This window comes from Atractosteus spatula, chromosome 28, assembly GCF_055471065.1.
Source record: "Atractosteus spatula isolate fAtrSpa1 chromosome 28, fAtrSpa1.hap1, whole genome shotgun sequence".
Lineage (NCBI taxonomy): Eukaryota > Metazoa > Chordata > Actinopteri > Semionotiformes > Lepisosteidae > Atractosteus > Atractosteus spatula.
In genome coordinates this window covers 9,548,348-9,574,915 of record NC_142733.1, presented here as the reverse complement: position 1 = coordinate 9,574,915, position 26,568 = coordinate 9,548,348, and the positions used below count along the sequence as shown (strand labels likewise).

Here is a 26,568-nt window from a genome sequence, read left to right as displayed (position 1 = left end):
AGTGTGACTTGACCACCTGGACGAGTCCTCGATGAGTTATTTGCTATTTTTTTACAAGTATTTTTATTGTTTTTTGGACAAAAATACATTATGCATACGTCACATCATAAAATAATGTCACAGAACATGTGAATTGTTGGTGTGAGTGTTTTATCTGAAAAGAAAAATTGAGCATTTCCAATTCCCTACCCACATCCCCCCCCCAAATCTTTCCTCACATACAGACGTAAACCTGAAGGAGGGAGACACAGGAGACACACCAAGAGCTAAACACTAATTACACTAACAGTCTCCTGGAAACAAAAGAAAGTGGAAGGCCAGTCCTATCAGGTGTCATCTGAGTAGCCAATCAGCGACAGATTACAGTCTTGGCTGTGGAAGGGAGTCTCGAGGTCTCAAACAGTTCAGAAATGGGTTCCAGGCTTTAAAAATGTAATGGTGGACCTGCTAAGTGTGTATCTAATTAAATCTGAGAACCTGCATCATAACCCTGAGTCCTTCACTATTTTAGCCAGTTGTAGACGGTACACACAAGTCCTGTATGACACTGCGCGTTACTAAATCATCTGTGACATTTAATTTTCAGCTTGGCTCAACGCCTCCTTCCTCTCCCACAAAGAATAACATCCAGCAGTTCCTCCGGAGAAAACATTGTTTCAACACTGACTTCCCTCTTCAAGGCCAGGTGTGGAACGCCGGGATACGGAGGGCTGGCAAACACAGCTCTCACTGATCGCAACCCACTTATTTCCACAGCGGTCCCAGGAAGACTCTTCCTGTTGGCTCCAGTACAACCGACGATGGCCCAGTGGGACAACCTGGACACCAGAGTAAATCCAAAGAAACAGACAGTTGTTTGGCGTGTGTTGAGTGTGCGTTGGGGCTCAGCAGGGAGAGCAAGCCGTGCCCCTTGCTCCTCAGTGTAGTGTGGTTTGATTATCTTGGACACAGCACTGGACAGTCTGTCGGATCTCAGCAACCTGGGCCGGTACTGGAGCTGGTCAAACGTGGACCTAAGGACGCCCATTGCTGTGCTTTCACGCTGAGAACCAGACAGACTGGTTTCTAGGGCTGCTTGAAATGGCATCGAGCGTTGCTTAGCAACCTCAGATGGTGCATACAGTAAGTCAGGCAGGCCTCTCAGGGAGGAAAGTGCGTATCTGAGGTTAACACAAAAGTACAGGCAAGTAGGAATTCCTGAACAGGGGATTCGTTCACCAGCTTACTTGTATTATCGATTGTGGACAAGTACAGAATAGCAGAACCCTGGCCGAGTTTTAGGTGACCGTCTGATCCATATCTAATGATCTGCATACGTCTGGCCTGATCAGCTCCTACCCCCTTCCATACTGCAGATTCCAGTTCACTGCAAATCCTCAACACTCCTTAAGAGCTTCCAAATGGCTCTATCTCCACACTCCCGTTGGCAAACTCCAATCACACTGTTTCTGGGGGGCTTGTCAGAGGAAAGGGGGAGTTCTTTAGCCATGTGTGGTAGATTCCGCTGTTCCTTCCAGACTTCCAGGATCTGAATCTTGCACCAGTCTGCCACAAGGGATACACACTCTCACCAGGGCCAGTTTTCCCAGAAGCCTATAAGCCTTCCAGTAAGTCTGTGGGGTGAAACCAGAGCACCAGGAGGAAACGCATGAGAACATGCAAACTCCATGTAGATGGTACCCTAGGAAATGAACACAGGGCGACTGCGCTGCTAGGTAGCCATGTGGCCCCGATGCACTATAGATCCTTTGCAATTTTGTTTTTGCATTTTCTTCAAGTCTCCCAGCCAGCTGATGGTTCTTCCTGTCCGGAGTGGGCCTGTGCAGCCTCTGTGGGACAGAGCCTGGGACAGACTGCTTTTGCCTGAATGGCGATGGTAGACGACCCCCCCTCCCCGAGTCTGGGTGCCTCCACAGCTCACAGCAACACGCTGGGACTCCCAGTGACAACTAATGCTCGTGGGAAACTTAATCTGCTCCAGTTTTTTTCTAAGCCTGGATCTGGCAGATCCAGAATTTACATCACTAAACCCCTAATCCAGAAATTATACAGGTTTATCAGAAAAGGATCTAAGCATTAGACTGGATTCTGTAGGGCAGTTAAATTGCTATAGATCAGACTCTAATAACCAAGAATTGCTGCACCAGTGATGGTACCAAAACAGAGTACAACAAAAACAAGGCAATAGGTAGAAGGAATGGACTAACGCAAATGTTGAAAAGCATACAGCATGTTTCATAACCCTGTGATGTATTGTGTCCTACCCAAGAAGATGGTGCTTTCTCAATTATACCACCAGAGAGATGAAACTGAACCACTGTGCATCTCTAAAAAAATTGCAAAAAAGAAGAAGGACAATTTAAGACCTTGCTTCTAAACTGAAGCACAGCAGAGGTCTAAGTAGTTTGCTCCAGACATCTGCATCTCTTCAAGGATACTTTTAAGGTATTTTTTTCTACACCAAACACATCTCTTCAATCTCTGTCTCTATGGACTAAATATTTTTCTTGACCTGTAGAAAGAATTATGAACAATCTTCAGACAATTCACTGTTCATGGAATTATGAGAAAGTGCAGAGGTAAGTTACAGCAAAGTGGACTGGACTGCAGGGTCAGTCAGCGTGTCTGCTGCAGGGCTGTCCAGTCCTGGTCCTGCAGGGTCAGTCAGCATGTCTGCTGCAGGGCTGTCCAGTCCTGGTCCTGCAGGGTCAGTCAGCGTGTCTGCTGCAGGGCTGTCCAGTCCTGGTCCTGCAGGGTCAGTCAGCATGTCTGCTGCAGGGCTGTCCAGTCCTGGTCCTGCAGGGTCAGTCAGCGTGTCTGCTGCAGGGCTGTCCAGTCCTGGTCCTGCAGGGTCAGTCAGCGTGTCTGCTGCAGGGCTGTCCAGTCCTGGTCCTGGAGGGTCAGTCAGCGTGTCTGCTGCAGGGCTGTCCAGTCCTGGTCCTGCAGGGTCAGTCAGCGTGTCTGCTGCAGGGCTGTCCAGTCCTGCTGGGTCAGTCAGCGTGTCTGCTGCAGGGCTGTCCAGTCCTGGAGGACCTGTGTGTCTGCTTATTTGCTAGGTCTCTTTGAAGCAGCACCTTAATAGTTGAGTGGAGCTGAGAAACTAAGCCAGTAATTTATCAATTTTGTAATCACTTCTTCCAATTCAGAGTCGCAGGGGATCCGTAGCCTATCCTGGCAAGCGGAGATTGGGCTTTTAAACTTTTAAAACAACGTGGCTTTTGTGGCATTTGCACTCGGTAACCGAGACTGAAATGCAGTGAGTCGGTGAGGCTGCCGGGGGCAGAGTTTTTTTATTTTCTCTTGAAGGCAGGGGGCTCAGCGGTTGTCCCGGCAGGAGGTTTTCGGTGTCTTGTTTGGCTGCAAGTGTACGGGCACCCTGTTAGCAAAACAAACTATAGATCCCGCAGCGGGGAAGAGGCGAGGTGTAGGAGGGGGTTCCACACAGAACAAGCAAGCCTGTTATTTAATCTTCCAGGGCTGGGAGATTAGCCGGACCTCATTGTTTCACTTGTTTTAAGGCGCAATGAAATGACTCGCTCATTGACGGGGGAATCCCTCGCGCAAATCTCTCAAGTTCAATAGTTTCAAAAACTTGAGCCCCCGCCTCCCTTATCCTCCCTAATCCAGGCTAATACCTTTCTTTCTATTGGCTAATGACCGGGGGATGCTAGAGTTAATGCTTCTTAAATAGCCGAGGGTGAGAATGCGTAAGAATCCACTTTAATTCAAGTCTGTCCCGAGGAGAGGGGAGGTGGTCGCCGAGGCCAGACTCGCAGGATTATAAACTCCGGGCGCTTTCAGTGCTGTGTGTTCAAAACCTCTTCTTGAGGCGCAGGAAATTCGCAATTTCCACAAGCAAGGTGAGACCGTTTAACCTTGGTGTGGAACTCCAAGAAAATGGTTTTGTGTTGGGTTTTTTTTTTTAAAAACTGTTTTCGGATCGAGATTCTCGAGAGAATAACATTAATGTTTAATAGAATTTCAACCGTTTCGCATTGCTAAACGGTACTGTGTTTTAATGGTAAGAAGTACTGTGGGGAAAATCTGGATTTTGTGAATTCACGTGTTTGGAATAAGACTGTCCTCCCCGTTTTAGCGTTTTTGTCATCTTGTCATTCGTTAAAGACATCTTACAGCACCGGTAAGCCATCTCTTGCATACAGGAACATCGGAAGAGTCACTTTTTAATTTAATGACCATAAAATGTGCCCATTGCTGAATTTTAACTGTAAATACAAGTCCTCTCGTGGTAAAAGCTGAATAATATCGGAATTATCCCCGCGATTGTTGGCAATTGTCTGTATGAAAAATATAGGGGTTGTTTATTTGTAGTTTTTAAACATAACTACATTGTTTTTCTGGTATAAGAATTAAAGGTAGGTAAACTAGATATTTTTGCGTCTCGGTCTTGCGCATTTTGAAGATGTTTTAAATGCTTTTCTGTGTTCTGCGCGTCAGCTGAGCTGTGGACGTTCAGCTTCCCCGTTTTATTGTGTAGTATCTTAAAGCAAAGTTGTGACGATCTCGCAGCTGAGCCGCATGGGAGCAGAACTAGGGGAACTTAGTTCTGCGGTAACTTGAAACAAGACATCGGTCGGGCAGGCCGAGGAGCTGAAGGAATCCGGTGTGCGCGGCTCTGCCCGGCCGTGTACAACACCTGTGTGGGAGACCGGCAGACGACACCTGGAATAGACAGTCTCGTTGCACGCAGAAATCCTGCGAGTAAACCACTTACTTTTTCTTTCTGACGCAAGCCCGCCGTGACAGGAGCCTGCAGATCACTACCTGAACTCGAGAGCGTAATTACTGTGCTCTCAATAAGTATTAGACTGACGTTTTTAACTTTCTCATGGCTATAATCTGGAAACTGCATGTTTTATAATGCATTTATTTGGATTTTTTATATCTTTTTTTTTTTTAGCTTGTACTAAATTTAGCGGTATCGCTATTATATATGTATAGTTAAATCGTTTAATATTGTAACGTTACTTTATAATGCAGCTTCATCATTTATATGTAAAATATAAAGGCTCTAACGTAGGTCCATGTGCGTACTTCAGATTTCTATATCTAGATGTATGTGGATTAAGCCTCGCTGTTTATTTTCTTTCAGCAAATTGTAGCGTTAGTTATCTTCGCCATGAACTCTCTTCACTACTGCGGCGGGACTTACCCACTTCAGAGCCTGAGCTCCTTGGCTGTCATATACGATCTCCACCAGCAGGTGGCAGAGCAGTACCGAGTGAGCCACGCTGGCGGCCCGTCCGCGGCTGTCCACGCCTATTCCGTGGCTGAGAGGCTAGCAGGTAGGTAAGCCTTCCGGTATATGTAGTTCAGGTGGGGGAGCTGCGTCAGCATGCGTAGGCTGCAAAGGAACAAGTAATAGGAGCCTCCACTGCTGAAACATTGTGTTTTCTTTCTTCTCTTTTCAGCATGGAATAAACCTATTACTTGTTCCTTCTGTTATATGTGCTTGCATGACATGTATTGCTTTTCTTTCTGAATGCCAGGTTACTTCTGAGGTTAGTTTTCATGTTCTCTCTCAAATTGAAGTCTTTGTACTTCTACTGTTGCTTCTCGCACAGACAATTTAAATTCTGTGCATCTCTAGCTTCCCTAGAGCTAGGAAACGCAATATGTATGGCTGTGAATTTTTTTTTTTTTGGCTTGGCAACTTAGTCAATGAAACCAACCCCAAAAAACATCCACAGACCTGCTTTAACTCCAGTCACTGTCCATGTGACTCCTGCTGTCACAGAGCTGGTAGATAAAGTTTCTCGTGCGCAGAGCTGCTCCTGGAGGCCCGCTACGGCAGCCCGCAGAAGCAGAGGAGGAGCCGCACGGCCTTCACCGGCCCGCAGCTGCAGGCGCTGGAGGGGGCCTTCCAGCAGACCCACTACCCGGATGTGGGCATGAGGGAGCGGCTGGCGCTGTGCACCAACCTGCCCGAGGCACGCGTGCAGGTGAGCTCCGCCCCCTGGCCTTCCGGGGCGCAGCCGGCGTAGGGAGTCGCACGGCCTTGTCCCGTTTCTAACCCTCATCCGGATTCTACCCCCTGTGAACCCTTGGTTGGCGCAACCGCTGGGCTTTTAGTGCTGGGCGGGGCGCAGTTCTCACAACACTTCAACAACAGACCCCCCTCTGCTGGGGGGCAGGATTAGATCTGCATTGCTGGGGGGGGTTGTGAGGGTTGTTGCAGACTCTTGGGATGGATTTACAGGGAGATCCAGGAAAGGGGGTGTTGGGATGAAAGGGAGTCCGTCTTCTAGAATCGCCCTCAAGGAGCTAATTCTGGGTTTCCTCCCCGAACCTTATTTTGTTTTGTGCGTGTGTGCTGTAGGATCCAGTGTCTGCAACACTGGACTTTACAGAGAACTCCAGAGCAGAATTTAACAGTATAATATGGGGAGACAACCACGCTCCTTTTGAATTGACTGACATGTCTATAGCTGCAGTGGGGGTGGTAAAAATATTGCACAGGACTGAGAGAAATGCAGAGCAGTAGCTGGTGGCAAAACATGAACCAGGTGTGTCTTTTTTTTGTGCGGTTGCAGGTCTGGTTCAAGAACAGAAGGGCCAAGTTTCGCAAGGGCCAGCGCCCTGCCCCGGCCGTGGAGAAAGTGGGGCAGGAGCCGGCCACGCAGCCCGAGACGGGGGGCCACGCCGGGACCGATGGAGGGACCCCCAGCACTCCCTGGGGGGCCTCCTCTCCCAGAGAGCTCTGTGCGGCCCGCCCCAGTCCCAGTGCCGGAGATCGGGGCCTGACGCTCGTCGGCTCGCGCCCCTCCCCTGCGCCGCCGGCTGGCGATCACCTGCCCCTCCTGGCTGCCGGCCTGCCTTTCAGACCCACCTTCTGGCCGGCCCCCCAGCAGCCCTGCCCCGTTCCTGGCATCAGCCTGCATGGTGGAAGAGCCAGCCTGGGCTCCGAGATTACCAGCCCCTGTGTGGCACCGCCGTTCCCCCGTGTAGACCTCAAGGCGTTGCATAGCAACGGTGCCAAGCTGTAGGCCTCCTGGGTAATCCGAGACTTCCCTACCAGCCTGTAAATAATGGAGCGGCTGTGCAGAACTAACCCCTGGGATCTGGCCATGTGTGCCCTGGTGCCGGTTCCCCTGCGTGGGAGTGTGAGCCCCTAGATCTGCACGACAGCCTGCAGTGCCTGCAGGGAGCTGCGGAGGGGAGACATGCGCTGCTGTGGGGGTGCTAGGATTCTGCTGGGTTGCCCTCCACTCAAGCTCTTGGAAGAGATCCAGCTCGTTCTTTTAAACATCCAACTTAAAAGCAAGAGAAGGGAAATGTTTGTAATCATCTTGTTTTGAAAGCCTGCTGTGGAATGAAGTGCCAGTTTGTTTATTCTTCCTTTTATTTGAAGAGCTGCTGCACTGCACTCCGGGGCTGGTCTAGGGGAACAGAAGGCACTCCATTCTTTTCTCGGTCAGAAACTGGAAACGGGAGATGTCAGCTGAGGCCCACCATATATCGTATATCGCCCTGTCCAATGTATACCACCACGCCTTGCAGTAAAAACAGGGTTATGAACCCAGTCTCCCACTGGCCATCTGTAGCTTCCTTCTCAAGGCGGCGAGACTTTGCACCCCCATTGGATCAGCCGCACCCCAGATGGAGTGCTATGCGTGAACCCATGTCACTGACTAGTGTCCTTTTCACATTAGCCTTAACAGTCCTCTCCGCTGGGGTTTGACCAGTCATGTTTATTAAGTGAATTTGGTGTAATGTGAAAAATAATCAGTTGACTCTGATTAGAGGTAGCTCTGTCTGTTTCTGTTTTCCCTTACGGGTTAGTGGTAGGCCTGGAGTACAATAAGTGTACCAGGCCTTTGTCGATATGGCCCATGTACCCAAGTTAGCATCTAAAATGAGACCTACAGCCTGTATCCTGTTCCTATGCCCTACACATAGCTAGCATATCCGATTTGTCTGCTTCTTACTAATCTTATTCTCTGCATGAGATATGAACTTATTCCTTATGTAGGGTTAAACTGATCAAGTTCCCCAAGAACCATTACAGTTTGTGTGTCACCTACTGCTCTTCTCTTGGAGTTAAGTGCAGATTGCATCGATCAAGGATCCAATGGAAATGCATTGCAAATCAAGCAGCTACTGTGATTTTCACTTTTGAGGGCTCTTCTCCTTTGGCTACCTGGAACCAAATGTGGAAATGTTGGTTGTTCTAAATCTGATGTACCAAACATTCTGTAAGGAAGACAGTTTGAGTTAGGACCATTATTTTACTGTCACTCACTACACACACAAAAGATAATGACTTTATGGGCTTTATGCTTCTTCTTGTGCATAAGGCAGTGAATAGCCTAGCTCCAGCTTGCTTTCCCTTGCTGCTGAAGCCTGGGCTCCACAGTGTGGGCGACAGAGCCTTCCTGTGTGCAGAAGAGCTTCTGTGGAACTTGCCTCCTCAATCCATTACAACTGTCACGTACCAGCTTGCTAAATCTTTCATTACATGGGGCTGCAATCGGGTGGAGGTGAGTCCCCATTACGTGTAAAGCACTTTGAGTGGAGTGTCCAGAAAAGTGCTGGATTCACTTTACTTTGGTTTCAAAGTCCATTTGCTCTACTTTCTCCACGGTCTTTGGAGTGGGAGTGATTAGTGAATAGTGCTTTCAAAATGCTTGTAAAACCATTTTATGAGCATTTAATTAATATCAACATAATTTAAGGCAGAAACACACATTTGAACAGCTGTGACCAGTTGAATCTGCCACCTGAACGCATTGTTATTTTTGTTCTAATAAAATGATGTACTGTACCTTATTTGTGCTAATCTGTGAAGTGCAGTATTCTAGCTGATGGAAGAAGAACTTGAAGGTATAGCAATAGGAAATTAAAACAAATGTTGTACTGCATTTTCATAGGGGAATCTCCACGGTAGTTACTAGGTACAGTAATATCTGTTCAGTTAAACAGTGGATACTTTGAACTACCACTGATTATGCACCAGAATGCATTAAATGTAGTACAATACAGTTTCCTGTTGTATCTATGTACAGTATGTCCCTGCCCACTTGAACTACAGCTGTGGGTGGCAGGCCCTGTACACTGTGGTCTTGTTTTCTGTAATCACATGGCCAAAGAATGGGCTGTGTGCTCTTGGTGTCAGTTTATGTGCAGCTGCTGCCCTGTGTTTTCATCATTGAATCTTTTTCACAGTTTTAAAGACAACAAGGATCAGACCAAAATGGAAGAATGTGGAGGGGGTTGTACTGGGGGGGGGGATCGGTTTTTGCCAAAGCAATTACAAAACTCTTGTGCCGAAACCAGTCGGTTAAAACCCAGGAAAGCCTTGTAAGACGTGGTGGAATTGCGGTTAAATGTAAGGAGATGTTTGCGGTGAATCAATCTGGAAAATGAAGGGAGGAAGGTGCCGCAGGAGGTAGCGAGGGCTGCCTCGCAGCACCTGGCCCTGGGTTCAATTCCAGACCTGGGGTGCTGTCTGTGTGGAGTGTGTATGTTCCCCTCGTATTCACGTGGGTTTCCTCCGGGTGCTCTGGTTTCCTCCCACACTCCAAAGACGTACTGGTAGGTTAATGGGCCCTGGTGCGAGTGTGCTCTGGAACGGCCTGGCGTCCTGGCCAGGGTGGATACTGTTTGCCGGGATAAGCTCCGGCTCCCACATCACCCTGTATTAAATAAAGATGTTAGGAAATGCCCGGATGGTATAGGGCAGAAAAATTGGATTAGCCGTAAAGATGCTGTGCTAATTCACCCTCGTACACTTTGCAAGAGTTACTCTTGATGTCGAGAGAGAGAGCTGTAGGAGGAGGAGGAGTGGTCCTGAGATTGTGACGAAAAGGACAAGAATCTTGCGATGGAAGTGAGCGTGAGAAACCGGACAGGCACCTGCCAGAAAGCCTGCCTTGCAGGAGGAGTCTGTCCAGGGGCAGTTAAAGCCCATGCCCAGCTGGGGGAGGTGAGGGGAAGCATCGTCTCTCCCAGTGTGGGTCTCCAGGTGGCTCAGAATGAGCAACAGCAGTTTCCCTAGTTACCTTGAACTGAAGTGGGGGGAAGAAAGCTGTGATTAAACGCTCAAGCAGGGGGACAAGGTTCATTCATTGTGGTTTTTGGACAAGTGGTAAGTGCTGCTGCCGTGAAGAGAAAGTGAAAGACCATTGTGCTGAACACGGAGGTAAGGAGAGAGCAGTCTTTTTCCTTTTCCTGTTCTTATTCTTTATTATGTTTTCCATACTAGCAAAGCTATAGATATTCAATTATTTCAAAGCCCCGACCACGTTTTTAGAAACAGTCATTTTCTCCTCTCACATACACAGCATGACGCCACCGGAGAGAAATGGGTCTTTAATGAGAGTCCTGGAACAGCAGTGGGGGCTACTAGCCTTCTTTTAACTTCTTCCTGCTGGAGCCCCCCCTAGAGAGTGGTGCCCTCCTGCCCAGGGCACAGAGCCCAGCTGCACGACCTTCTCGCCTCCGCTGGGGTCCGGCTCCAGCTTCCTTGTGGAAGAGCGTGCTGGCGATTTGGAAAGCCAGGCCAGGTTCCTCTCGTGGGCAGGCGGGGAGCTGCTGTACTTCCGACATTGTTCAGAGCAAAGCTGGTAATGGTCCCACAGGGAGGAGGAAGGACGTTCTCCCTGTGGAGATGGGTGGATCCGGGGATAGATGGCTGCGCAGAAGCTGTCCTCCTATGAAAGTCGAGAAATGCCGAAAGGTCCCCCTGGAGTGGGTCCAGTCCCCTGTATCGGCAGGGGCAGAGCTCAGGAGGTGGAGGGCTGACCTGGTGTATTAATGCGTGGGAGAGAAGGACACAGGTGGCACACAAACTGGGGGTTTGCCGATCCCTAGGGGAGAGCGAGAGAGGGGCGGGGGGGGCGTCCAGCAGCGGTTCCTGCAAGACATGTAGGCGCAGGCGGTGAACAGGAGCAAACCGAAGAGCCCCACTTTGGCCACCAGGTACCTCGCCACAGCGCAATCCGGGAGCCAGCTCGTACCTGGAAGGGGGAGGCAAGCAGGGCGCAGGAGTCAGAACGTGAGCTGCAGGCCATGTGGTGCTCAGGACAGCCGGCAGACCGCAGCTGGGGCCGTTTTCAGCCTGAGGTGTGAGATCAGGGGATTCTGAATCGCGTGAAGTGATTAAAACGAATTGCTTTAAAGTTGCTCAAGCCAGCACTGTTATTAATAATCCTGTGGCTGGTGAGCTGTTTCTGCCTTCTGAGGCGCGAGGCTGCAGATGCGATGGAGTAAGTGCTCAGCTGCGGCTCTTCGAACAGGGACTCACCTGTGACTGTGACCCTCACGGCCTGGCTCTGCCGGAAGGGGGTGTGGGTGGGGAGGGAGGCACAGCAGTGATAGTCCCCCGCCTGGCTTGTTGTAAAGGGGACCCAGGCGAACCCCGATTCTGCACCCTGGGTGTTGTTGGCCGCGTCCCAGTCCTGGCATGCCCCCCGGCTCCAGAAGAGCGTCACGTTGTGTAAGCTGTGGTCAAAGGAAGCTGTGCAGTTGATGGTGACTGTCTGTCCCTCCTGCACTTCGACTGAGTCTTGGGACACGCTGACCTGGAAGCCTGAGAGGGAAGGAAAGAAAAAACAGAAACTGCTCCTCATTCCATTCCCTTCGAAATTCATACTGTGTATCTCACTGTGCTTTTTGTTCATTTCCCTCATTGGATTTAGTTTTCCTGTATTCTGAATTTATCAAATAAATAATAGTTTGGAGCTTGGCAGCATGGTGGCGCAGTGGTTGGCGCTGCTGGCTCACCGCTCTCGGTTCAATTGCAAAGCAGGTAGGGCTGCTGCTGCTCCCCCAACATTGCTTTAAAAATGCAGTAGAAATAAAAGTTTTTCTGGTTTCCCCACAATGACATCTTTTAAACTGTTTGCTTACAGGCCGGTGGGGACATTGGCAGATCACAACAGATTGGCGGCCGTGTAAAAGAGCTGCCTCTTGCTTGTGCAGCTGCTGCGGTCTCGGGGCGAGGGGATTGCTGCTTACGTGTCACTGTGAGGATCACGTGGTTGCTCTTCCTTTCGGGGGGCACCAACTGGCAGTAGTACAAGCCGCTGTGGCTGAGCGTGGCTCTGTCCACGCGCAGGACAAAGGTGTAGTTCTGCTCCCCGGTGGTTTCATTCAGCTGAATCTGGCACTGGCTCCCGGCGTGCTTGCACCACTGCAGTGGCTGGGGGGGCTTGACGCAGGAGACGTGGCAGCTCAGGTTGAAGGCCTGGCCTTCTCCAATCAGCCACTCCTCACGCTTCATCTTGATGATGGGGTTGCAGCACTCTGGGGGGGGGGTTGCAGGAGCAAAAGTGAAGATTGAGTTTCTGCCCTTCTTTTTGAAAAAAAAAAGGAAATATCATGCTCTTTGTCTTCACCCTGGCCGCTTTGGAAAGCATTGTTCATGTCAACCCATTTCCCCCTTTAATCAGCCTGCTGCTGCTTGGGCAGAGTCTTGAGACGGGTTTCTCCTGTTGTTCAGGCACCTGTGTGTCCTGTTTGAGAACCATCCCCTCCATTGTCGAAGTGCTTCATGCAATTCAGGGTCACGGGGGGGGGCTGGACCTTGTCCTGGCAAGTAACGGGCGCAAGGCAGGGTCCACCCTGAGCAGGATGCCATATGGCAGCGCACACCAGACACACACGCTCACGCCAGGGCCAAGTTTCCCAGAAGCCGATTAGCCTCCCAGCGTGTCTCTGGACTGTAGGGGGGAAACCCATGTGACCACAGGGAGAGCATACAGACAGCACCCTACAGTATATCTGGAATTGAATCCCCAGCCCCAGCAGTGCAAGGCAGCACTGCTAACCACGCTACCCATCATTGATATTAAAAACCTTTAGGAATAAAACTGGCTGTTATTGTGTGATTGTGGCTCAGCTGGGTTCTTCACCTGGATACTGCACTGACCGGACGAACAGTAGACCACAGCCAGCTGTCTAACCTCTGCATAGACACAGGTGATGCTGACTGCTTCTCTCCAGGTTCCTGACTGAATCAGAGCTCCAGAGCCAACCAGAGAGCAGACCCGGCTCCCAGTGATGACTCCCAACACGCCAGAACTCCAGCCAGCGACGGATGTTGCATGGATACCCCAGCTGTTTCCATTAAAGCTGCACCTGATGTGGCCAAATGCCAAGAGCTGAGTTCTAGAATAGTGTTTAGTCTGTACAAGACACGTGATACTTATGAGTGGAAGGATTTTAACATTCGAGCTGTTGAAGATCCCCAAAAGATGAAAACTAGCTCATGAAATCTCATTCACTAGACATGAAAGGCTGACTTGTGAACAGCAGTCCTCCAGAGCAACACAGTTCCCTTCCCCAGAGCACTCACCCCTGATGTCCACGGACAGTGCTGAAAACCACAGGACCCACAGCACAGTGATCCTCCAGGCTGTCATTGTAGCGACGGGTTCGGACCTTCTCTGAACACGCAGTGCACAGCAGCCCTCTCAGCCTGTGATGTTAAAGGAAGAAGAGGCTCTGACACCTAGAAATTTGCAGCATGTGACTAAAGCCCTTGACCTGTCTGTGGCCAGTGGGAGTAGCTTCAGCCTACTGATGACAATAAGCTAGGAGATTGAAGAGGTGATTGTGTGGTCACTTTGTGTTCTATCACAGAGCATTGGTTTTAATTAGAGGAAGTCCGAATCCACTTCTTTGTTATAACTTCAGCTGAAGAAACAGAAAGTGTTGCCAATACCGTGTTACACATCATCAAGGAGGTGGGCTGATCCTTAAAGATTTAAGAGTTATGTTTTCAAGACTAGATTTGCAACCCTCTTATGGCTTTTAAAAAATAATTCGAAGAACAAGACTTCAAATGGGCTACACTGACTTCAAACAAAAGGCTACTCAGCAGGTTAATCATACATTATTATATTTCAGTGAACTAAAACAGACAGTAATATGTTTACTGTACGAATAATTCTCTTGGAAATAAGGTTATTTTCCATTGTCAATGCAAAATTGATTTTAGGCATTTTTCATTTATGTGTCGTTGCTCGCATAACCCAGATTTTAAGACGGCAGCTGGAGGTAAATGTTTTATTCCCATTAAAAATAAATGAAATAAAAAGTTTAATTTTAGTTGTTGCTCAATACAGAACAAAATGATTAATATGATGTCTTCCAAAGCTCTGTTGGACAATTTCCAAATATTCCAATCTATACTAATGCTAAAAAAATGTTATTTTTGTTTTCCACACCATTATTGTCTGTAGGTTCATTGGGATTGTTGGTGGACCAGTAGGGGGTGCACTTTCCTCTCGGCCAGAAGTTCACAATTCCAATTCTTAATGTGGATGTAGTTGGTTCCTTCCTTTGGGATGTGTTATGCAAATACCTATTATTTAAAAACTTGGGAGGGTGACGCTGTGGCTCAGTGGTTAGCAATGCTGCCGTGAAGTGCTGGGATCCTGGTTTCAGTTCCAGACCTGGGGTGCTGTCCGTGTGGAGTTTGTATGTTCTCACATGTTTGCTTGGGTCTCCACCCACAGTCCGGAGACATACTGGTACGTTAATTGGCTTCTGTGAAAACTGGCTCACTGGAATTTTTTTATAGAAGGGTGACACCAAAAACGGACATATGTTGACCTCCCCTGTCTTATGTCACTATATTTTCTCAGGGTTGGGGTCTTCGGCCAGTGGTTCCAGGATTCCTGGTGGTCCACAAAAAAAAAAGATAATCTTTTCTCCCTGGTACTGAACAGGACAGAAATATGTCACACCAGCAGTCTCGCACCCTGGTATCGGATACGCTGACTTGCAGCTGTGCTTTCTAAGCCATGGTGGTAGCAATATTTATTTACTACAACAACGCAGTCTCCAGTTTGATTTTGTGGCTCAAGCTGGGGGCTTGGCTAAATAAAACAAAACCTCTCCGCTGGAACACTTTGTACTCTACTTTTCTACCACAGCACTTCACTTGGTTTAATTCTCTGGGGAGAAAAAACACACGCACACAACAGCTCTGAAACTTATTCCTCAACCTATTATGCGCAGAGATTCTACTTCAGGACAACGCTGATATCCTTTCTTTACGTGCGGAACTTGCGGTGTCGTGCGCCCTCAGTGGTATTCCCCAAGCTGCGTTACGCTAGCTGCGCTAGGCAGCTCCCATGGAACCCCTCACGTTGCTAGCTGCGCACAACTTTTTCCCTTCCACGGGCGCTCGGGTTTCTATGACTGTCTATTCCTGAACTCGGATACGCTCCTTTCGTAGCGTACGAGCTGTGATGGTGGCGAGTGGGAACGCAGAGTGCTTGGTCGCTGGCTGGGGGAGGCTTAAAGAGACAACAGCAGGGAGAGAGAACGAAAAGCAGAAGAGATGAAATTGAGAAAATATCACTAGATGCAAGCAGAATGGGGATTGTTACTCAATAAAAACCCACCCTGGACAGGTAAAAGTTTCGCTTTTGGTCTCCCAACGAGGCGTTTCGGCGGCGTGTTTTCCGTAAAAGGTGATGGTTGTGCAAGAAATTGAAAGGGATTTCGGTTTGTAGGATTAAGGAGTTGCCCTGTTGATGTGTTGATAGAGGGGAAACAAACACAGACTTCGATCCGAAATACATTTTATCTTGTTTGCCGAGAGTATAATGCTCACCGGGGGGCTTGGGTTTAGGCGATGAAGACCCCGGCACGACACGGAAAAGCCGAATTATCTCAATAAATATTTGATGGTCTATTTCCAGCTCAAACTTGTTTAATTCGCCAGCCGTTGTAGGCCACACGAACTAAAAATACAACAGCCCGGGTGGGTAAATCTCGCATGCAAGGTACCTATCTTTAAAGTTATAGAGGATTAAAAAAAAAAGTTTAAAGGCTGTTTTCTTTTTTTTTTCTCTCTTCTTCCTGTGGTTATATTGGAAGTGAAACGCCTTGTCGATACGGATCCTAGTTGGGGTTTTGTGTGTGTGTGTGTTGTGTTGTGTTTGTAGGCCCAGTCCGTGGAGGATTAAGAAAAAAAAAAGACTTTTAAAATCAAATCGCCTCTCGCACCCGACTTTATTTTTCTTTTCTTTTTTTTTTTCCGGTGTCGTTGAGGAAGACCAACCCGAAATGTTTCAACACGCCACCGCCTGCGTTTCCCTGTTGGTTTGGCGGCGGATTAACGACGAAATCGAGCAAACTGTTCGCCACGAAGCGGCGTGGGGGGGGGGGCAAAAAATTGTGTTTCTGATTTTTAGTAGCCGGTTTGTGCCGACATGAACGTGTTTGGGTGTCATTTTATGGCTCTGGCGAGCGTGTGTGTGTGTGTGGGGGGCGAAGGCGTCTTTCCTCAACCTGAAAAGGTCGGTGCGGTTTCTGCGCGCTGTCTCTGTAGGCCGTGCTATCGCGTCGTGTTTTTCTTATTTTGTATTTGAAGGGGGAAAAAAAAAAAGTTGTGTGAAACCGGAGAAACACACGGGAAATAAAAAATCTGGTGAGCTTCCAAAAGGTTCATGAGGGGGCGGAAAACTTTTCTTTTTCTTCTCTCTCTTTCTGCTTCGTTTCTGCTGCGCTTTCTTCTCCGATCAACGCAGCCGGGTGTCGGACGGCCGGACGGAAAGGATGACGATTAAAGCACTGAGAATAATCTTCTTTTTACCTGACGGGATCTTCGATATCGAGATAGGCTACTGCACAAACCCTCGTCTTGCCATTTCCTATAAAGGGGGGTTGTGAAGATACAGGTGTCATGGAGGTTGTTTTTGGTGACATACCTAGCCTTGCTGCATTTAGCAAAATAGATTGATATGACCTTAAATGTTTTCTCCCTCAAGTTTCGGCTCTCAGTTTACTGGCACTTTAACGACCCGCAAGTACTGCAGTTAACTTCTTAAATTGCAGTTATATTCTGGGCACAATACCGACCTGCGATCACTACTCAGTCTCTTAAAGCAAGCGAGACGATATATGTTCAAGGCAGGTACAGTAACTCTGAAAACACGAATATAGCGTAACCCAAAATAATCTGTGATTCCACTGGACGCAGGAAAGACAGCTATGATATCAAGGAGAGACATGGTATCTTGTAGATACTGGAAGGCAATAGTTTCTTTCCTTTGAGTTTGTGTTCTTAGTGTTTTTCTAAGATATTCCCAGATGATTGTCTGTCTCTCCCATCATTAACATCAGGGTTTTCATGCAAACGTATGGTGCTTACCAGCAACGTCGATTACGTTTTCTTATGGAAAATCTTCTGAAAAACTAAAATCGTGATAATTTGTTTTAGAGTGGAGTGTCTGAGCCTTTGATACGATACTGATAGGCTATAACATTGTAGTAGTAGTAGAAGTAATAGTAAAAATGTGGTAATTATTACAAGATGAAGGGGCTGTTTCTGGAAGGTGTTTTATTGAGAAGTGAATACATTTTCTGTTTTAATGTTGTGGTGTAGTTATTACTAGTTAAGTTGTTGAAAATGATCTGACTTGACCTTCCTGTTCTTAACGGGGGTCCTCTTGTTCTGAAGTACGAAGACACTTGCGTTCGGTGTTTTCTGAAAATTCCTAAAACCTCTCCTAATCCGTTAGTACGTGTGCAATTATTTAACAATTTAAAAAGGGTTTTTATAGACTCTGTTTTTCGTGTAATTGAATTCAGGGTATTTGTAATGATGAAAGTTAACACCGTCATCATTAACAGATTTTCAGATTCCTGCTCTCATAGTTTTGGATTGGTATGTAATGTTTTCCTGAACACTGACAGGGATTTTGGGAAAGGCTAAAATACATGAATTATGCCTCTATTCACAGGTGGCACATCTGTACCCAAAGGATGTGTGGTTGTGGGGAACAAGCTCCCAGTTGTGTTGTTGAAGCTGATACCCTGGCTTACCTCAGGAATGGGCTAGATGTGATCTTGGTATCACTTGGCTATTAATTGATGTGTTGAACTACCAGGGGAAGGCTGAATGGCCTCCTCTCATTTGTAAGTTTTCTTATGTTCTTTCAGAAACTTCTCCACGGTGCTCACAGTTGACATAACACCATACAAACCGCAACAATGTTCACATTGACAGGTTCTTGGGGTGGCACAGTTGTAATTCTTTTCCACTTCAGCAGCTACTGTTGGCCCTGAAATATGAGTAAACTGCTGTTGTTAAATTGACCCTCCTCCCCAGCCTCGTTTTAAATGTGGCGTTAATGAACAGCCGTGTTCGTCATGACTCGTGCACATCTTGGAGGACAACGCGGCCCCTCCATCAAATATCAGACATAATGTGGTCTGTGTATTGTGATGCACAGCTGTTCCTTGCCAGCCTCTGGTCTCTGTCTTGTTTAATCAAACAAAGCTGGAGTTTCGCAAAAAAAAACAAAATTCCTTTATGGTCTGTGTGGAACTGCAAAACATACTGGTGCTGTAGCATTGCTTGATTACTTGTCCACATGAGAAATAAACTGACTTGAAAACACTTTATCAGATTTGATGGCAGTGCTGTAATCCGTTTTTAATTGTTCTGCATGAGTGTGATTAAAGCCACATGCAGTCATATAGGGTAGTTAGGTCCACACTATTATGCATCTCGCATGTGTGAAATGCTCTACAGTCTACGCTGGGATTGGGAATGTGCAAATTGTATTCGGTGCCATTTAAAAAAAAAAAAGGAAAACGCAGTACACACACTGTGATCACAGTTTAAATCGAGAAGCGGCTACAGTCTGCAGCTTTTAAATGACTTTTTGAGACCCAGTGACTGAACGCAGACCAGGGTTAAAGTAAAGAGTTCGCCATCGTCTGATTTGCAAATGGAAACTAGGCTCTAATCTGTAGGTTATTAACACGCTGCGGTCATAAATACTTTTTAATCATCTTTTCTTGGAATTAATTGCGCAGTGGAGATTGGCGGGAAGATAGTATGCAGTAGATCAAGCGGTTGCGTATCGGCCTCGGATAATGTTGAGGTGGGGGAACTGAAACTGAACACCAGAGCTGGAGGTGTGTAACTTACTTGTGGAGGCATCTCAGACTGCGACCGCAGCTGCCAAGGTATTACTGCTGACGTTTCACAAGTTGGAAATCCAAGCTGTCTCGCTCCCCCACCAGCCCCCCATCCGTCGGACCTCCTGCCAGAGTGTCTTATTTCCTGCAGCGACACGGAGCGATTTGCAAGACGCTGGCAGCCAGGGTTGCCTTTTTCGGTTTCTAGAGTGGCTTTTGTGACGCCCACCTGATTAGGGTGAGCCGATGGTGTCTACCCATGGCTGCGTGCCCCGTGTCGGTGTGCAAGGGGAGAATGAGGAATTGTAGGCAGGCCCCTCCGATCCACTCGCCTTTCAGCCTTCCAGCTGCTCATCGCAGGCATCTCCGCCCCCAACCTCCAAGCCCCTCCAGTTGGAGGAGAAGCGCATCCCACTTGTAAGATCCTGGCAGGCCATGGGGGGCAGTGCGTCGCTGAGAGTTCACTCTGGAGAATCCCACCCTTCCGTTTGCTCGCAGTCGGCGAGTGACGCGATTCCAGGCTCAAACCCGAGATCGCCGAGCTCGGCCTCTGCTCCCGCCTGTGCTTTTGCCGGTTGAGCCACGTGTGTGGCGTTTTTTGTCGGGTGCCACAACGGGATCCGTCGGAGTCGCCCTGTCCTCTGCTCTTCGGGGACATCAGATGGGGAACAGCTAGCGCCCCATCAAAAGCGCTAGCTTGATGCAATCTTAAAATGTTTGCAGCGGCTACAAATGCCTAAAAGTGGCACGTTACGGGAAAAGCTGCTTGAATCACTTCCAGGTTGAATGTAATCTCAGTGTAGACGATGTCAAGTTCTTTTCTGCTGTTTCACTCAGGCATTTTTCCCTAATACTTTTAATCTAAAGCCCATGTTGCAGTATTCTAAAGAAAAGTAAAAAAACGGATTCTGTACTTCTGTTCCCCATTCAGATGGTTCCCACTATTGCACTGTTGAGTGTGCTACTCCCATTTTTTATTTCTTCATGTTTAGAGTCTCCATTTGTTTTTTTATTATATCCTTATCCAATTGTGAGTCACCCAGTGGGTCTTCCCATCTTGGATCATAGTGAATGTCCCCTGTACCTGGGCAGGGATACCGAGGAAGCTTGGAGAGGCTCACGCAACCATTGAGCCCATTCATCTTCTGGCATATTCTCGGCTCTGCAGCGGTTTACAGGAGATTCGGCACCAGCCGGAGGAGGGGCAGGTCCCTTGTGATGACTCTGCAAGCCTGCAGGGGCCCCCCGTTTCTTTGGGAGCTGGGAGAATGGTGGGTGACTAACACCCCAACGTCTGCTCCTGGGGGGACAGAGCCAACTGTGTGTCGGTGCCTGGGAGAAATCACATATTATCCAGACAGGGGTGTCCTGCATTACTGGTACACAACTTGTATTTGTTGACCTCAAATTTGTGACAAAAATAAATGCAAATAAGGGATCATTTTGCGTCTGGATATAGGAATGAAGCGAGAACATGACTGTGATATTTTTAATGGTAGGAGTAGGAGCCAGTAGGACCAGTTAAGTCTGTTTAATTGTTTTATTCTGTATATCCTAAGCTGCAGTCCCAGTCATTAACTTGGTTCGTTGCGGTCTCTCATTGATTTAAGTGACATGTGGAGAGGCAAGTCCTCAAAGCAGTGTTGTGGATCTCTGCTACTTCTCAGTCAGCTGGGTTTCGGTGCCTGTTGGAAACAGATGGCTCTCTCTCCGTGATTCAGTGTTGTAGAAACATAGTCAGCAACAGGCAGGGGCTGTAGGATCTTCAAAATCTTCAGTGCACAGACCCCTTCCACCAGGAACACAGTGCTGGGCACAGTGTTGGATGTGCCTGCTGGCAGTACTTCTTTACAGATGTGTAGGCATATGTTATACTAGTACCCAAACCTGTGCATTGATTTATGCGCACAAATCTGAAGTCTGATATTTCCCCCCTCTTTTCTAGCTAGAGGAGGTTGAAATCTTGGGCTCCAGATGCAATTCTCTGGTGCACAGTTGAGGAGGTATTTGCAGGCCTGGTAACAGGATCTCCTTTGTTCTGCAGCCACACCCATGACCGGGGCACTGCTTGACTTCAGACCAGCGACCTTCAGTGTTGTAGCACAGCTCTTCCTCTCCAGTTGTAGGTGTTTGCTGGGTGAGCCTAGCTGTTCCTAAATGAAAGACTTACGCGCAGGAAGGGTTTGAAAAAGAGTCAATACTTCATAAATATTTCTGCTTTAGTACCTGATTTTCTAAAAGGTAACCCTTAGCATGGTTAGCTGTTCAGTGTGCAGGAGCTAGGGTGCAGTGGCACGTGAAACACGATTGTGCATTGTATTGTTAAAGTATTTAACAGTTTTGCCTGTAGTCACTACTAACTCACTGTTTTTTTGAAAACTGCCAAGATATGGCACTGGCTTTCTGTCTGTCTGAATTATAACAGTACAGGTTTTGTTTTGTTATCTGTATCTTTAACAGTTGCACCGATAATAAGGATACACTCTTAAAAGTATTAAGGTGGTAGGACTAATAAATATTGAATCCTTTTTCTGTTATTCAGCAGTTAACATTGTAAGTGGACTAAATGTCTCTTTATATATGCCTATTTTTCATAATAATGTCCAAATTTAATTCTTTCACGGTCTTCATTAGAAATGTCTCCTCTGGTTCTATAACTTACGCACCATCCCTGGTATTTTTTAAAATAACATTCCCTGTTTTAGCAAATGTTTTAAATCTAAATGAGCAAATCTTTGCGACTACATTTCTTCAATAAAGATGCTCTTGGTTTGGGACACACTAACTATTCTGTACCCCCCTGTGAGCTGACCCAGGAACCACGAAGACCACTGTGAGCTACAGTCTCACGATCCCTTCACTTATATATATATAGTTATCTCTTTATGGTTATAGTGTGTTTCAGAGTCAGGTGTTCTGCACGGGGGTGGAGGGCACAGCTCTATAAAGCCGGTTATGTTTGGTCTTGCAGCACAGCAGTAAGCAGAGGGTCCTGTGTTTAATTCTGCCAGAGGAGAGCACTGCCTGGATTTGGGCAGCATCTCCATTCTCTTGTGTGTCGTAGGATGAGTGGCTAAGGAGCCCTCCCAGTGACAAAGCAGAACTGTAATATCTGAAAGGAAACTGGAGCTTCTGGAAGAGCATCAGCTGCAAGGAGCGTTTCATTAGGTAGAGAACTCTTATCCTACTATAATAAACTAAACTATAAACTAAATATTATAATAAAACTAATCAACTGTTATTTCACCCAAACTAAATGGGTATTTGTTGTGAGTTTAGGAAAAGATAAAACAGCTACTTTTCAGATTCAGTAGTGCTCAGTGCCAGTTATTTTTTTTCAAGTTCACTTCCTGAAAAGACATTAAAATATGCAAGACATTTAACAGCACCTAAAGGAAGTTACATTAGGCATAAGTTTGGGCGGCACAGGTGAACCATGTAATGTTGAACACAAGCGCAAATTCTTGGATACTCTGAGTTTGTTTATTCTATCATCGCAAAGGGTTTGCAATTTTGCTAATGTAACTGATTTTATATCTGATCACACTAGAGCTAGAATCCCCTTTGCTGCCCACTGTCTGCGGTAGATTGCCAGCATTAAAGTGAAGGCCGCTGTGGTTTACTTAACAATTCTGAAAACTGTCCTGCAGTCCCCATATGGAGGTAACCTTACCGATCGCACTAATATTGAAGTCAAAGCCTACATAAACGCCTAAGGAGGACTGCCAGTCACCCTGCAAGCCTATGTGCTTTTGCCAATAAAAAAACAAATATTACGTCACAGGGTGTATTTATAGAAAGGCTCCACTATGGCCCAGTGAATTGACTGGCACTTTCTGAAGTGTTGTGATTCTAATGTAAGCACCCCAGTTGTGGGGAAAGAAATTCAAGTCACTGGCAACAAAGAGTGTTAATTCATTTCTGCAGCCTACTGTTAATCCTGTAAATTCACTGAGTCATCATACAGCTTTGGGTTGTTTTTGTTACAACAAGCCCTCCTTAGCTAAAGCCAGCAGCCCACTTTAAAGTAGTGGAGATTAATGAGAGGTCGGATGAATGCAGTGTTTTTGTCGGCATTCAGTAAGATAACCCTCCTCTCCCATCTCTTAATGGATTTACACCCTAAGGACTCCTCCGCTGTGTAACTTTCTAATAATATCCTCCTGATTGCCTGATGTGGCGTTCGGTTACAGCAGAAGTTAGTGTGGCAGAAAGGTGCATGTGGGCATGCTGTTGAAATAATCTTTCCTCTACAGTACAAATCTGGTAACTGCTACAAGTGTAGTATTTGCTGTGTAAATAACTTTGATTAGTTGTTTATTGGGTGCACTTACTCAAAGCAACTTGGGACCAGGACTTGATCTCTGCTGAGTAAGTTTGTGCGAAAAGCAAGGCTTGAACTGCAAACTTCTGGTTTCCTTAACCACTGGCCTACCCAGCCCTCTGCAGGTATTTGAGAATTTAAAGCTGTTTCTGATCAAGTATTCATGTTTTTATTTCCTTTAAATTAAATTACTTGGAAGTTTAATGAAGCTCCGGAGCTTAAAATGAACTCTGGGTGTCACAAGAGGCACAGACCTTAGCTTAGACAGTTTCCCCATTACAGATCAGCCTGTCTCTTGTGTCTTTTAGCGGCTCAGTAGCTTTGTTACGAAAGGCGCATGGGGACAGATTTCAGTAGGCATCGATTAGAGCTAGCGGAGCTCTGGATGACAGAATTGTAGCTGCAGGTATAACTTATGTTAATTGCCCACTTCCAGAAGAAAAACAAGTCTCCCAGCCCTGGGGATGAACTTGAACAATAATTTTGGTCTATAATAAGCGCTGTTGTTTGTGGCAGAACAGATGGTCGTGCTCCTTTGGACTGAGTCTCTCGAAAACATTGCAGGGGAACACAGCTCCATGTAGTCAGTGCAGACAAGTTCACTTTCCGGAAGTCTTAAGGGGGAGACATGGCTTATTAATGGTTTCTTTCCTTCAGAAAGTGTTTTTTTGGTATGTCTTTGATAGAAAGTCATTCTTCCGGTCGTGCTGGAACAGTACTAACGCACTGGTATGTTTGCTGTCGGCGACTCTCCTGAATGTTCAATTGAAAAAGAGATCCTTATCGGAAAAAGAATTTGCTCTCACCTGACACTTCACATTGCGATTTGTGTGTGTCATCTTCGTGTGATGCCTCTTCATGTCGTAAACTTTGTGAAGGTGAAATCTGGAAACAGTAACAGTGGGGCAGAAGAAGGGGAAGATGGATAACTTCAGCAGTTACTTTAAGCCCTTTTCCAGGCTCAGGTCCTGTAACGTTGCTCAAGCCCTCTGTTTCCCTTCCAGTGTGAGCAGTGTATCTCTTCGCGTTGTGATGGCTTTTGCCTTCTAAGTGGTGAGTGTTTTTAAGACTTGGTCTTTGGAGGTCTGAGTAAACTTAACAAAAGGTTACAGATAAAAGGAGGCCTGTCTGGAACATTTAGTGTCTAGCATGGCTGGGTAGAGTTCCATACTCCCATTACACTTTTGTGTACAAAATGTGCCTCTTGTTCTTAGTTGCAAATACATTTTCTTGTAGTTTCTGCTTGCCCTCTGGTTTGTGTTTCACTATTGATTCTGCAGAAGTCCAGTGGCTTGACTTTGTCAATGCCTTTGAAGATTCTTTTAGCCTGTGAGCGTAGGATATTTCTCTCAGCCCAGAAGTGTATATAAATGCTCTTCGTTGGACTAATGCTTCCTGAAAGAGTATTGAGGGCTTGTCCCTGCATAATGTAAAGCGTTCAACCCATATTGATTGCTTGATTGAATTTTCTGCATTGCCAGGGCTGAAAATAGATGCTCAGGACTTTGTGCTGATAGCTTTTCTTCTTGATGCTTTACTAGGTCTGGCTCTGAACTTGAGGTTTTAGACCTAGGTATTAGTCGTTTTTAAAAACAGAAGGGAAGGGGTTGTAGTTTCAAGTGTTGGTGCTTCACTCTCATGAATATTTTAAACTTACATTACTTGTTACACTTACATTACTTTTTCATGGGTAAAGAACACTGACATTTTCATTATTTCTTTTCAGTTGAACAGCACCTAAACTTGTGCCAGTCAAACATACAGAAGTCTATTATATGGAATACACTGTAGTAGGTAATATTTATATAGACTGTAGACTAACAGTTAATGTCATTGCCTTCTTTGTAAACACTTGTCTGTCAAAACCTAAAAGAAGTATGTGGAAATTCCTCTCGTTTTATACTGGCCAGGCAGCTGTGGTTTCTGGATGCTACAGTGCCTTGCGAAAGTATTCGGCCCCCTTGAACTTTTCAACCTTTTGCCACATTTCAGGCTTCAAACATAAAGATATAAATTTTTTATTTTATGTGAAGAATCACCAACAAGTGGGACACAATTGTGAAGTGGAACGAAATCTATTGGATTTTTGAAACTTTTTTAACTAATAAAAAAATGAAAAGTGGGGCGTGCAAAATTATTCGGCCCCTTTACTTTCAGTGCAGCAAACTCACTCCAGAAGTTCAGCGAGGATCTCTGAATGATCCAATGTTGTCCTAAATGACTGATGGTGATAAATAGAATCCACCTGTGTGTAATCAAGTCTCTGTATAAATGCACCTGCTCTGTGATAGTCTCAAGGTTCTGTTGAAAGCGCAGAGAGCATCATGAAGACCAAGGAACACACCAGGCAGGTCCGTAATACTGTTGTGGAGAAGTTTAAAGCCGGATTTGGATACAAAAAGATTTCCCAAGCTTCAAACATCCCAAGGAGCACTGTGCAAGCGATCATCTTGAAATGGAAGGAGTATCAGACCACTGCAAATCTACCAAGACCTGGCCGTCCCTCTAAACTTTCAGCTCAGACAAGGAGAAGACTGATCAGAGATGCAGCCAAGAGGCCCATGATCACTCTGGATGAACTGCAGAGAACTACAGCTGAGGTGGGAGAGTCTGTCCATAGGACAACAATCAGTCTTACACTGCACAAATCTGGCCTTTATGGAAGAGTGGCAAGAAGAAAGCCATTTCTCAAAGATATCCATAAAAAGTCTCGTCTAAAGTTTGCCACAAGCCACCTGGGAGACACCCCAAACATGTGGAAGAAGGTGCTCTGGTCAGATGAAACCAAAATCGAACTTTTTGGCCACAATGCAAAACGATATGTTTGGCGTAAAAGCAACACAGCTCATCACCCTCAACACACCATCCCCACTGTCAAACATGGTGGTGGCAGCATCATGGTTTGGGCCTGCTTTTCTTCAGCAGGGACAGGGAAGATGGTTAAAATTGAGGGGAAGATGGATGCAGCCAAATACAGGACCATTCTGGATGAAAACCTGTTGGAGTCTGCAAAAGACCTGAAACTGGGACGGAGATTTATCTTCCAACAAGACAATGATCCCAAACATACAGCAAAATCTACAAAGGAATGGTTCACAAATAAACGTATCCAGGTGTTTGAATGGCCAAGTCAAAGTCCAGACCTGAATCCAATCGAGAATCTGTGGAAAGAGCTGAAAACTGCTGTTCACAAACGCTCTCCATCCAACCTCACTGAGCTCGAGCTGTTTTGCAAGGAAGAATGGGCAAGAATTTCAGTCTCTCGATGTGCAAAACTGATAGAGACATACCCCAAGCGACTTGCAGCTGTAATCGCAGCAAAAGGTGGCTCTACA

General features: G+C 46.6%; 3 protein-coding genes across 4 annotated transcripts in view; 2 read left to right on the top strand and 1 right to left on the bottom strand.

Annotated features, from left to right (window-relative positions):
* The first annotated feature begins 5,115 nt into the window (after positions 1–5,115).
* On the top strand, positions 5,116–8,777 carry dmbx2 (diencephalon/mesencephalon homeobox 2). The gene is made up of 3 exons (XM_088907737.1): positions 5,116–5,306; positions 5,788–5,963; positions 6,555–8,777. Exons 1-3 carry the CDS (start codon positions 5,141–5,143, stop codon positions 7,005–7,007), a joined length of 795 nt encoding a protein of 264 aa, XP_088763863.1. The 5' UTR covers positions 5,116–5,140; the 3' UTR covers positions 7,008–8,777.
* A 1,996-nt stretch (positions 8,778–10,773) lies between these two features.
* LOC148814007 (cell surface glycoprotein MUC18-like) lies at positions 10,774–13,385 on the bottom strand. Its single transcript, XM_088907416.1, has 4 exons — positions 13,319–13,385; positions 11,980–12,267; positions 11,267–11,551; positions 10,774–10,979 (listed from the first exon to the last, which is right to left on the bottom strand). Exons 1-4 carry the CDS (start codon positions 13,383–13,385, stop codon positions 10,774–10,776), a joined length of 846 nt encoding a protein of 281 aa, XP_088763542.1.
* A 1,819-nt stretch (positions 13,386–15,204) lies between these two features.
* Positions 15,205–26,568, top strand: part of LOC148814006 (casein kinase I) — a 36,773-nt gene continuing 25,409 nt past the window's right edge. For both annotated transcript variants that reach the window (XM_088907379.1, XM_088907378.1), the window contains exon 1: positions 15,205–15,386. The gene's annotated coding sequence lies outside the window, so the exon portion shown is untranslated. The remainder of the gene's footprint in view (positions 15,387–26,568) is intronic.

What these genes read in the sequence shown, in the direction of transcription:
- LOC148814007 (XM_088907416.1), bottom strand. Translation starts at nt 13,385, where the DNA reads ATGACAGCCTGGAGGATCACTGTGCTGTGGGTCCTGTGGTTTTCAGCA. An exon ending in CGTGATCCTCACAGTGACAC is followed by an intron (nt 11,552 to 11,979) that starts GTAAGCAGCAAT and finishes CTTCCCTCTCAG; the next exon opens with GCTTCCAGGTCAGCGTGTCC. An exon ending in CGTGAGGGTCACAGTCACAG is followed by an intron (nt 10,980 to 11,266) that starts GTGAGTCCCTGT and finishes TCCCCCTTCCAG; the next exon opens with GTACGAGCTGGCTCCCGGAT.
- dmbx2 (XM_088907737.1), top strand. Translation starts at nt 5,141, where the DNA reads ATGAACTCTCTTCACTACTGCGGCGGGACTTACCCACTTCAGAGCCTG. An exon ending in CGTGGCTGAGAGGCTAGCAG is followed by an intron (nt 5,307 to 5,787) that starts GTAGGTAAGCCT and finishes TCTCGTGCGCAG; the next exon opens with AGCTGCTCCTGGAGGCCCGC. An exon ending in TGCCCGAGGCACGCGTGCAG is followed by an intron (nt 5,964 to 6,554) that starts GTGAGCTCCGCC and finishes GTGCGGTTGCAG; the next exon opens with GTCTGGTTCAAGAACAGAAG.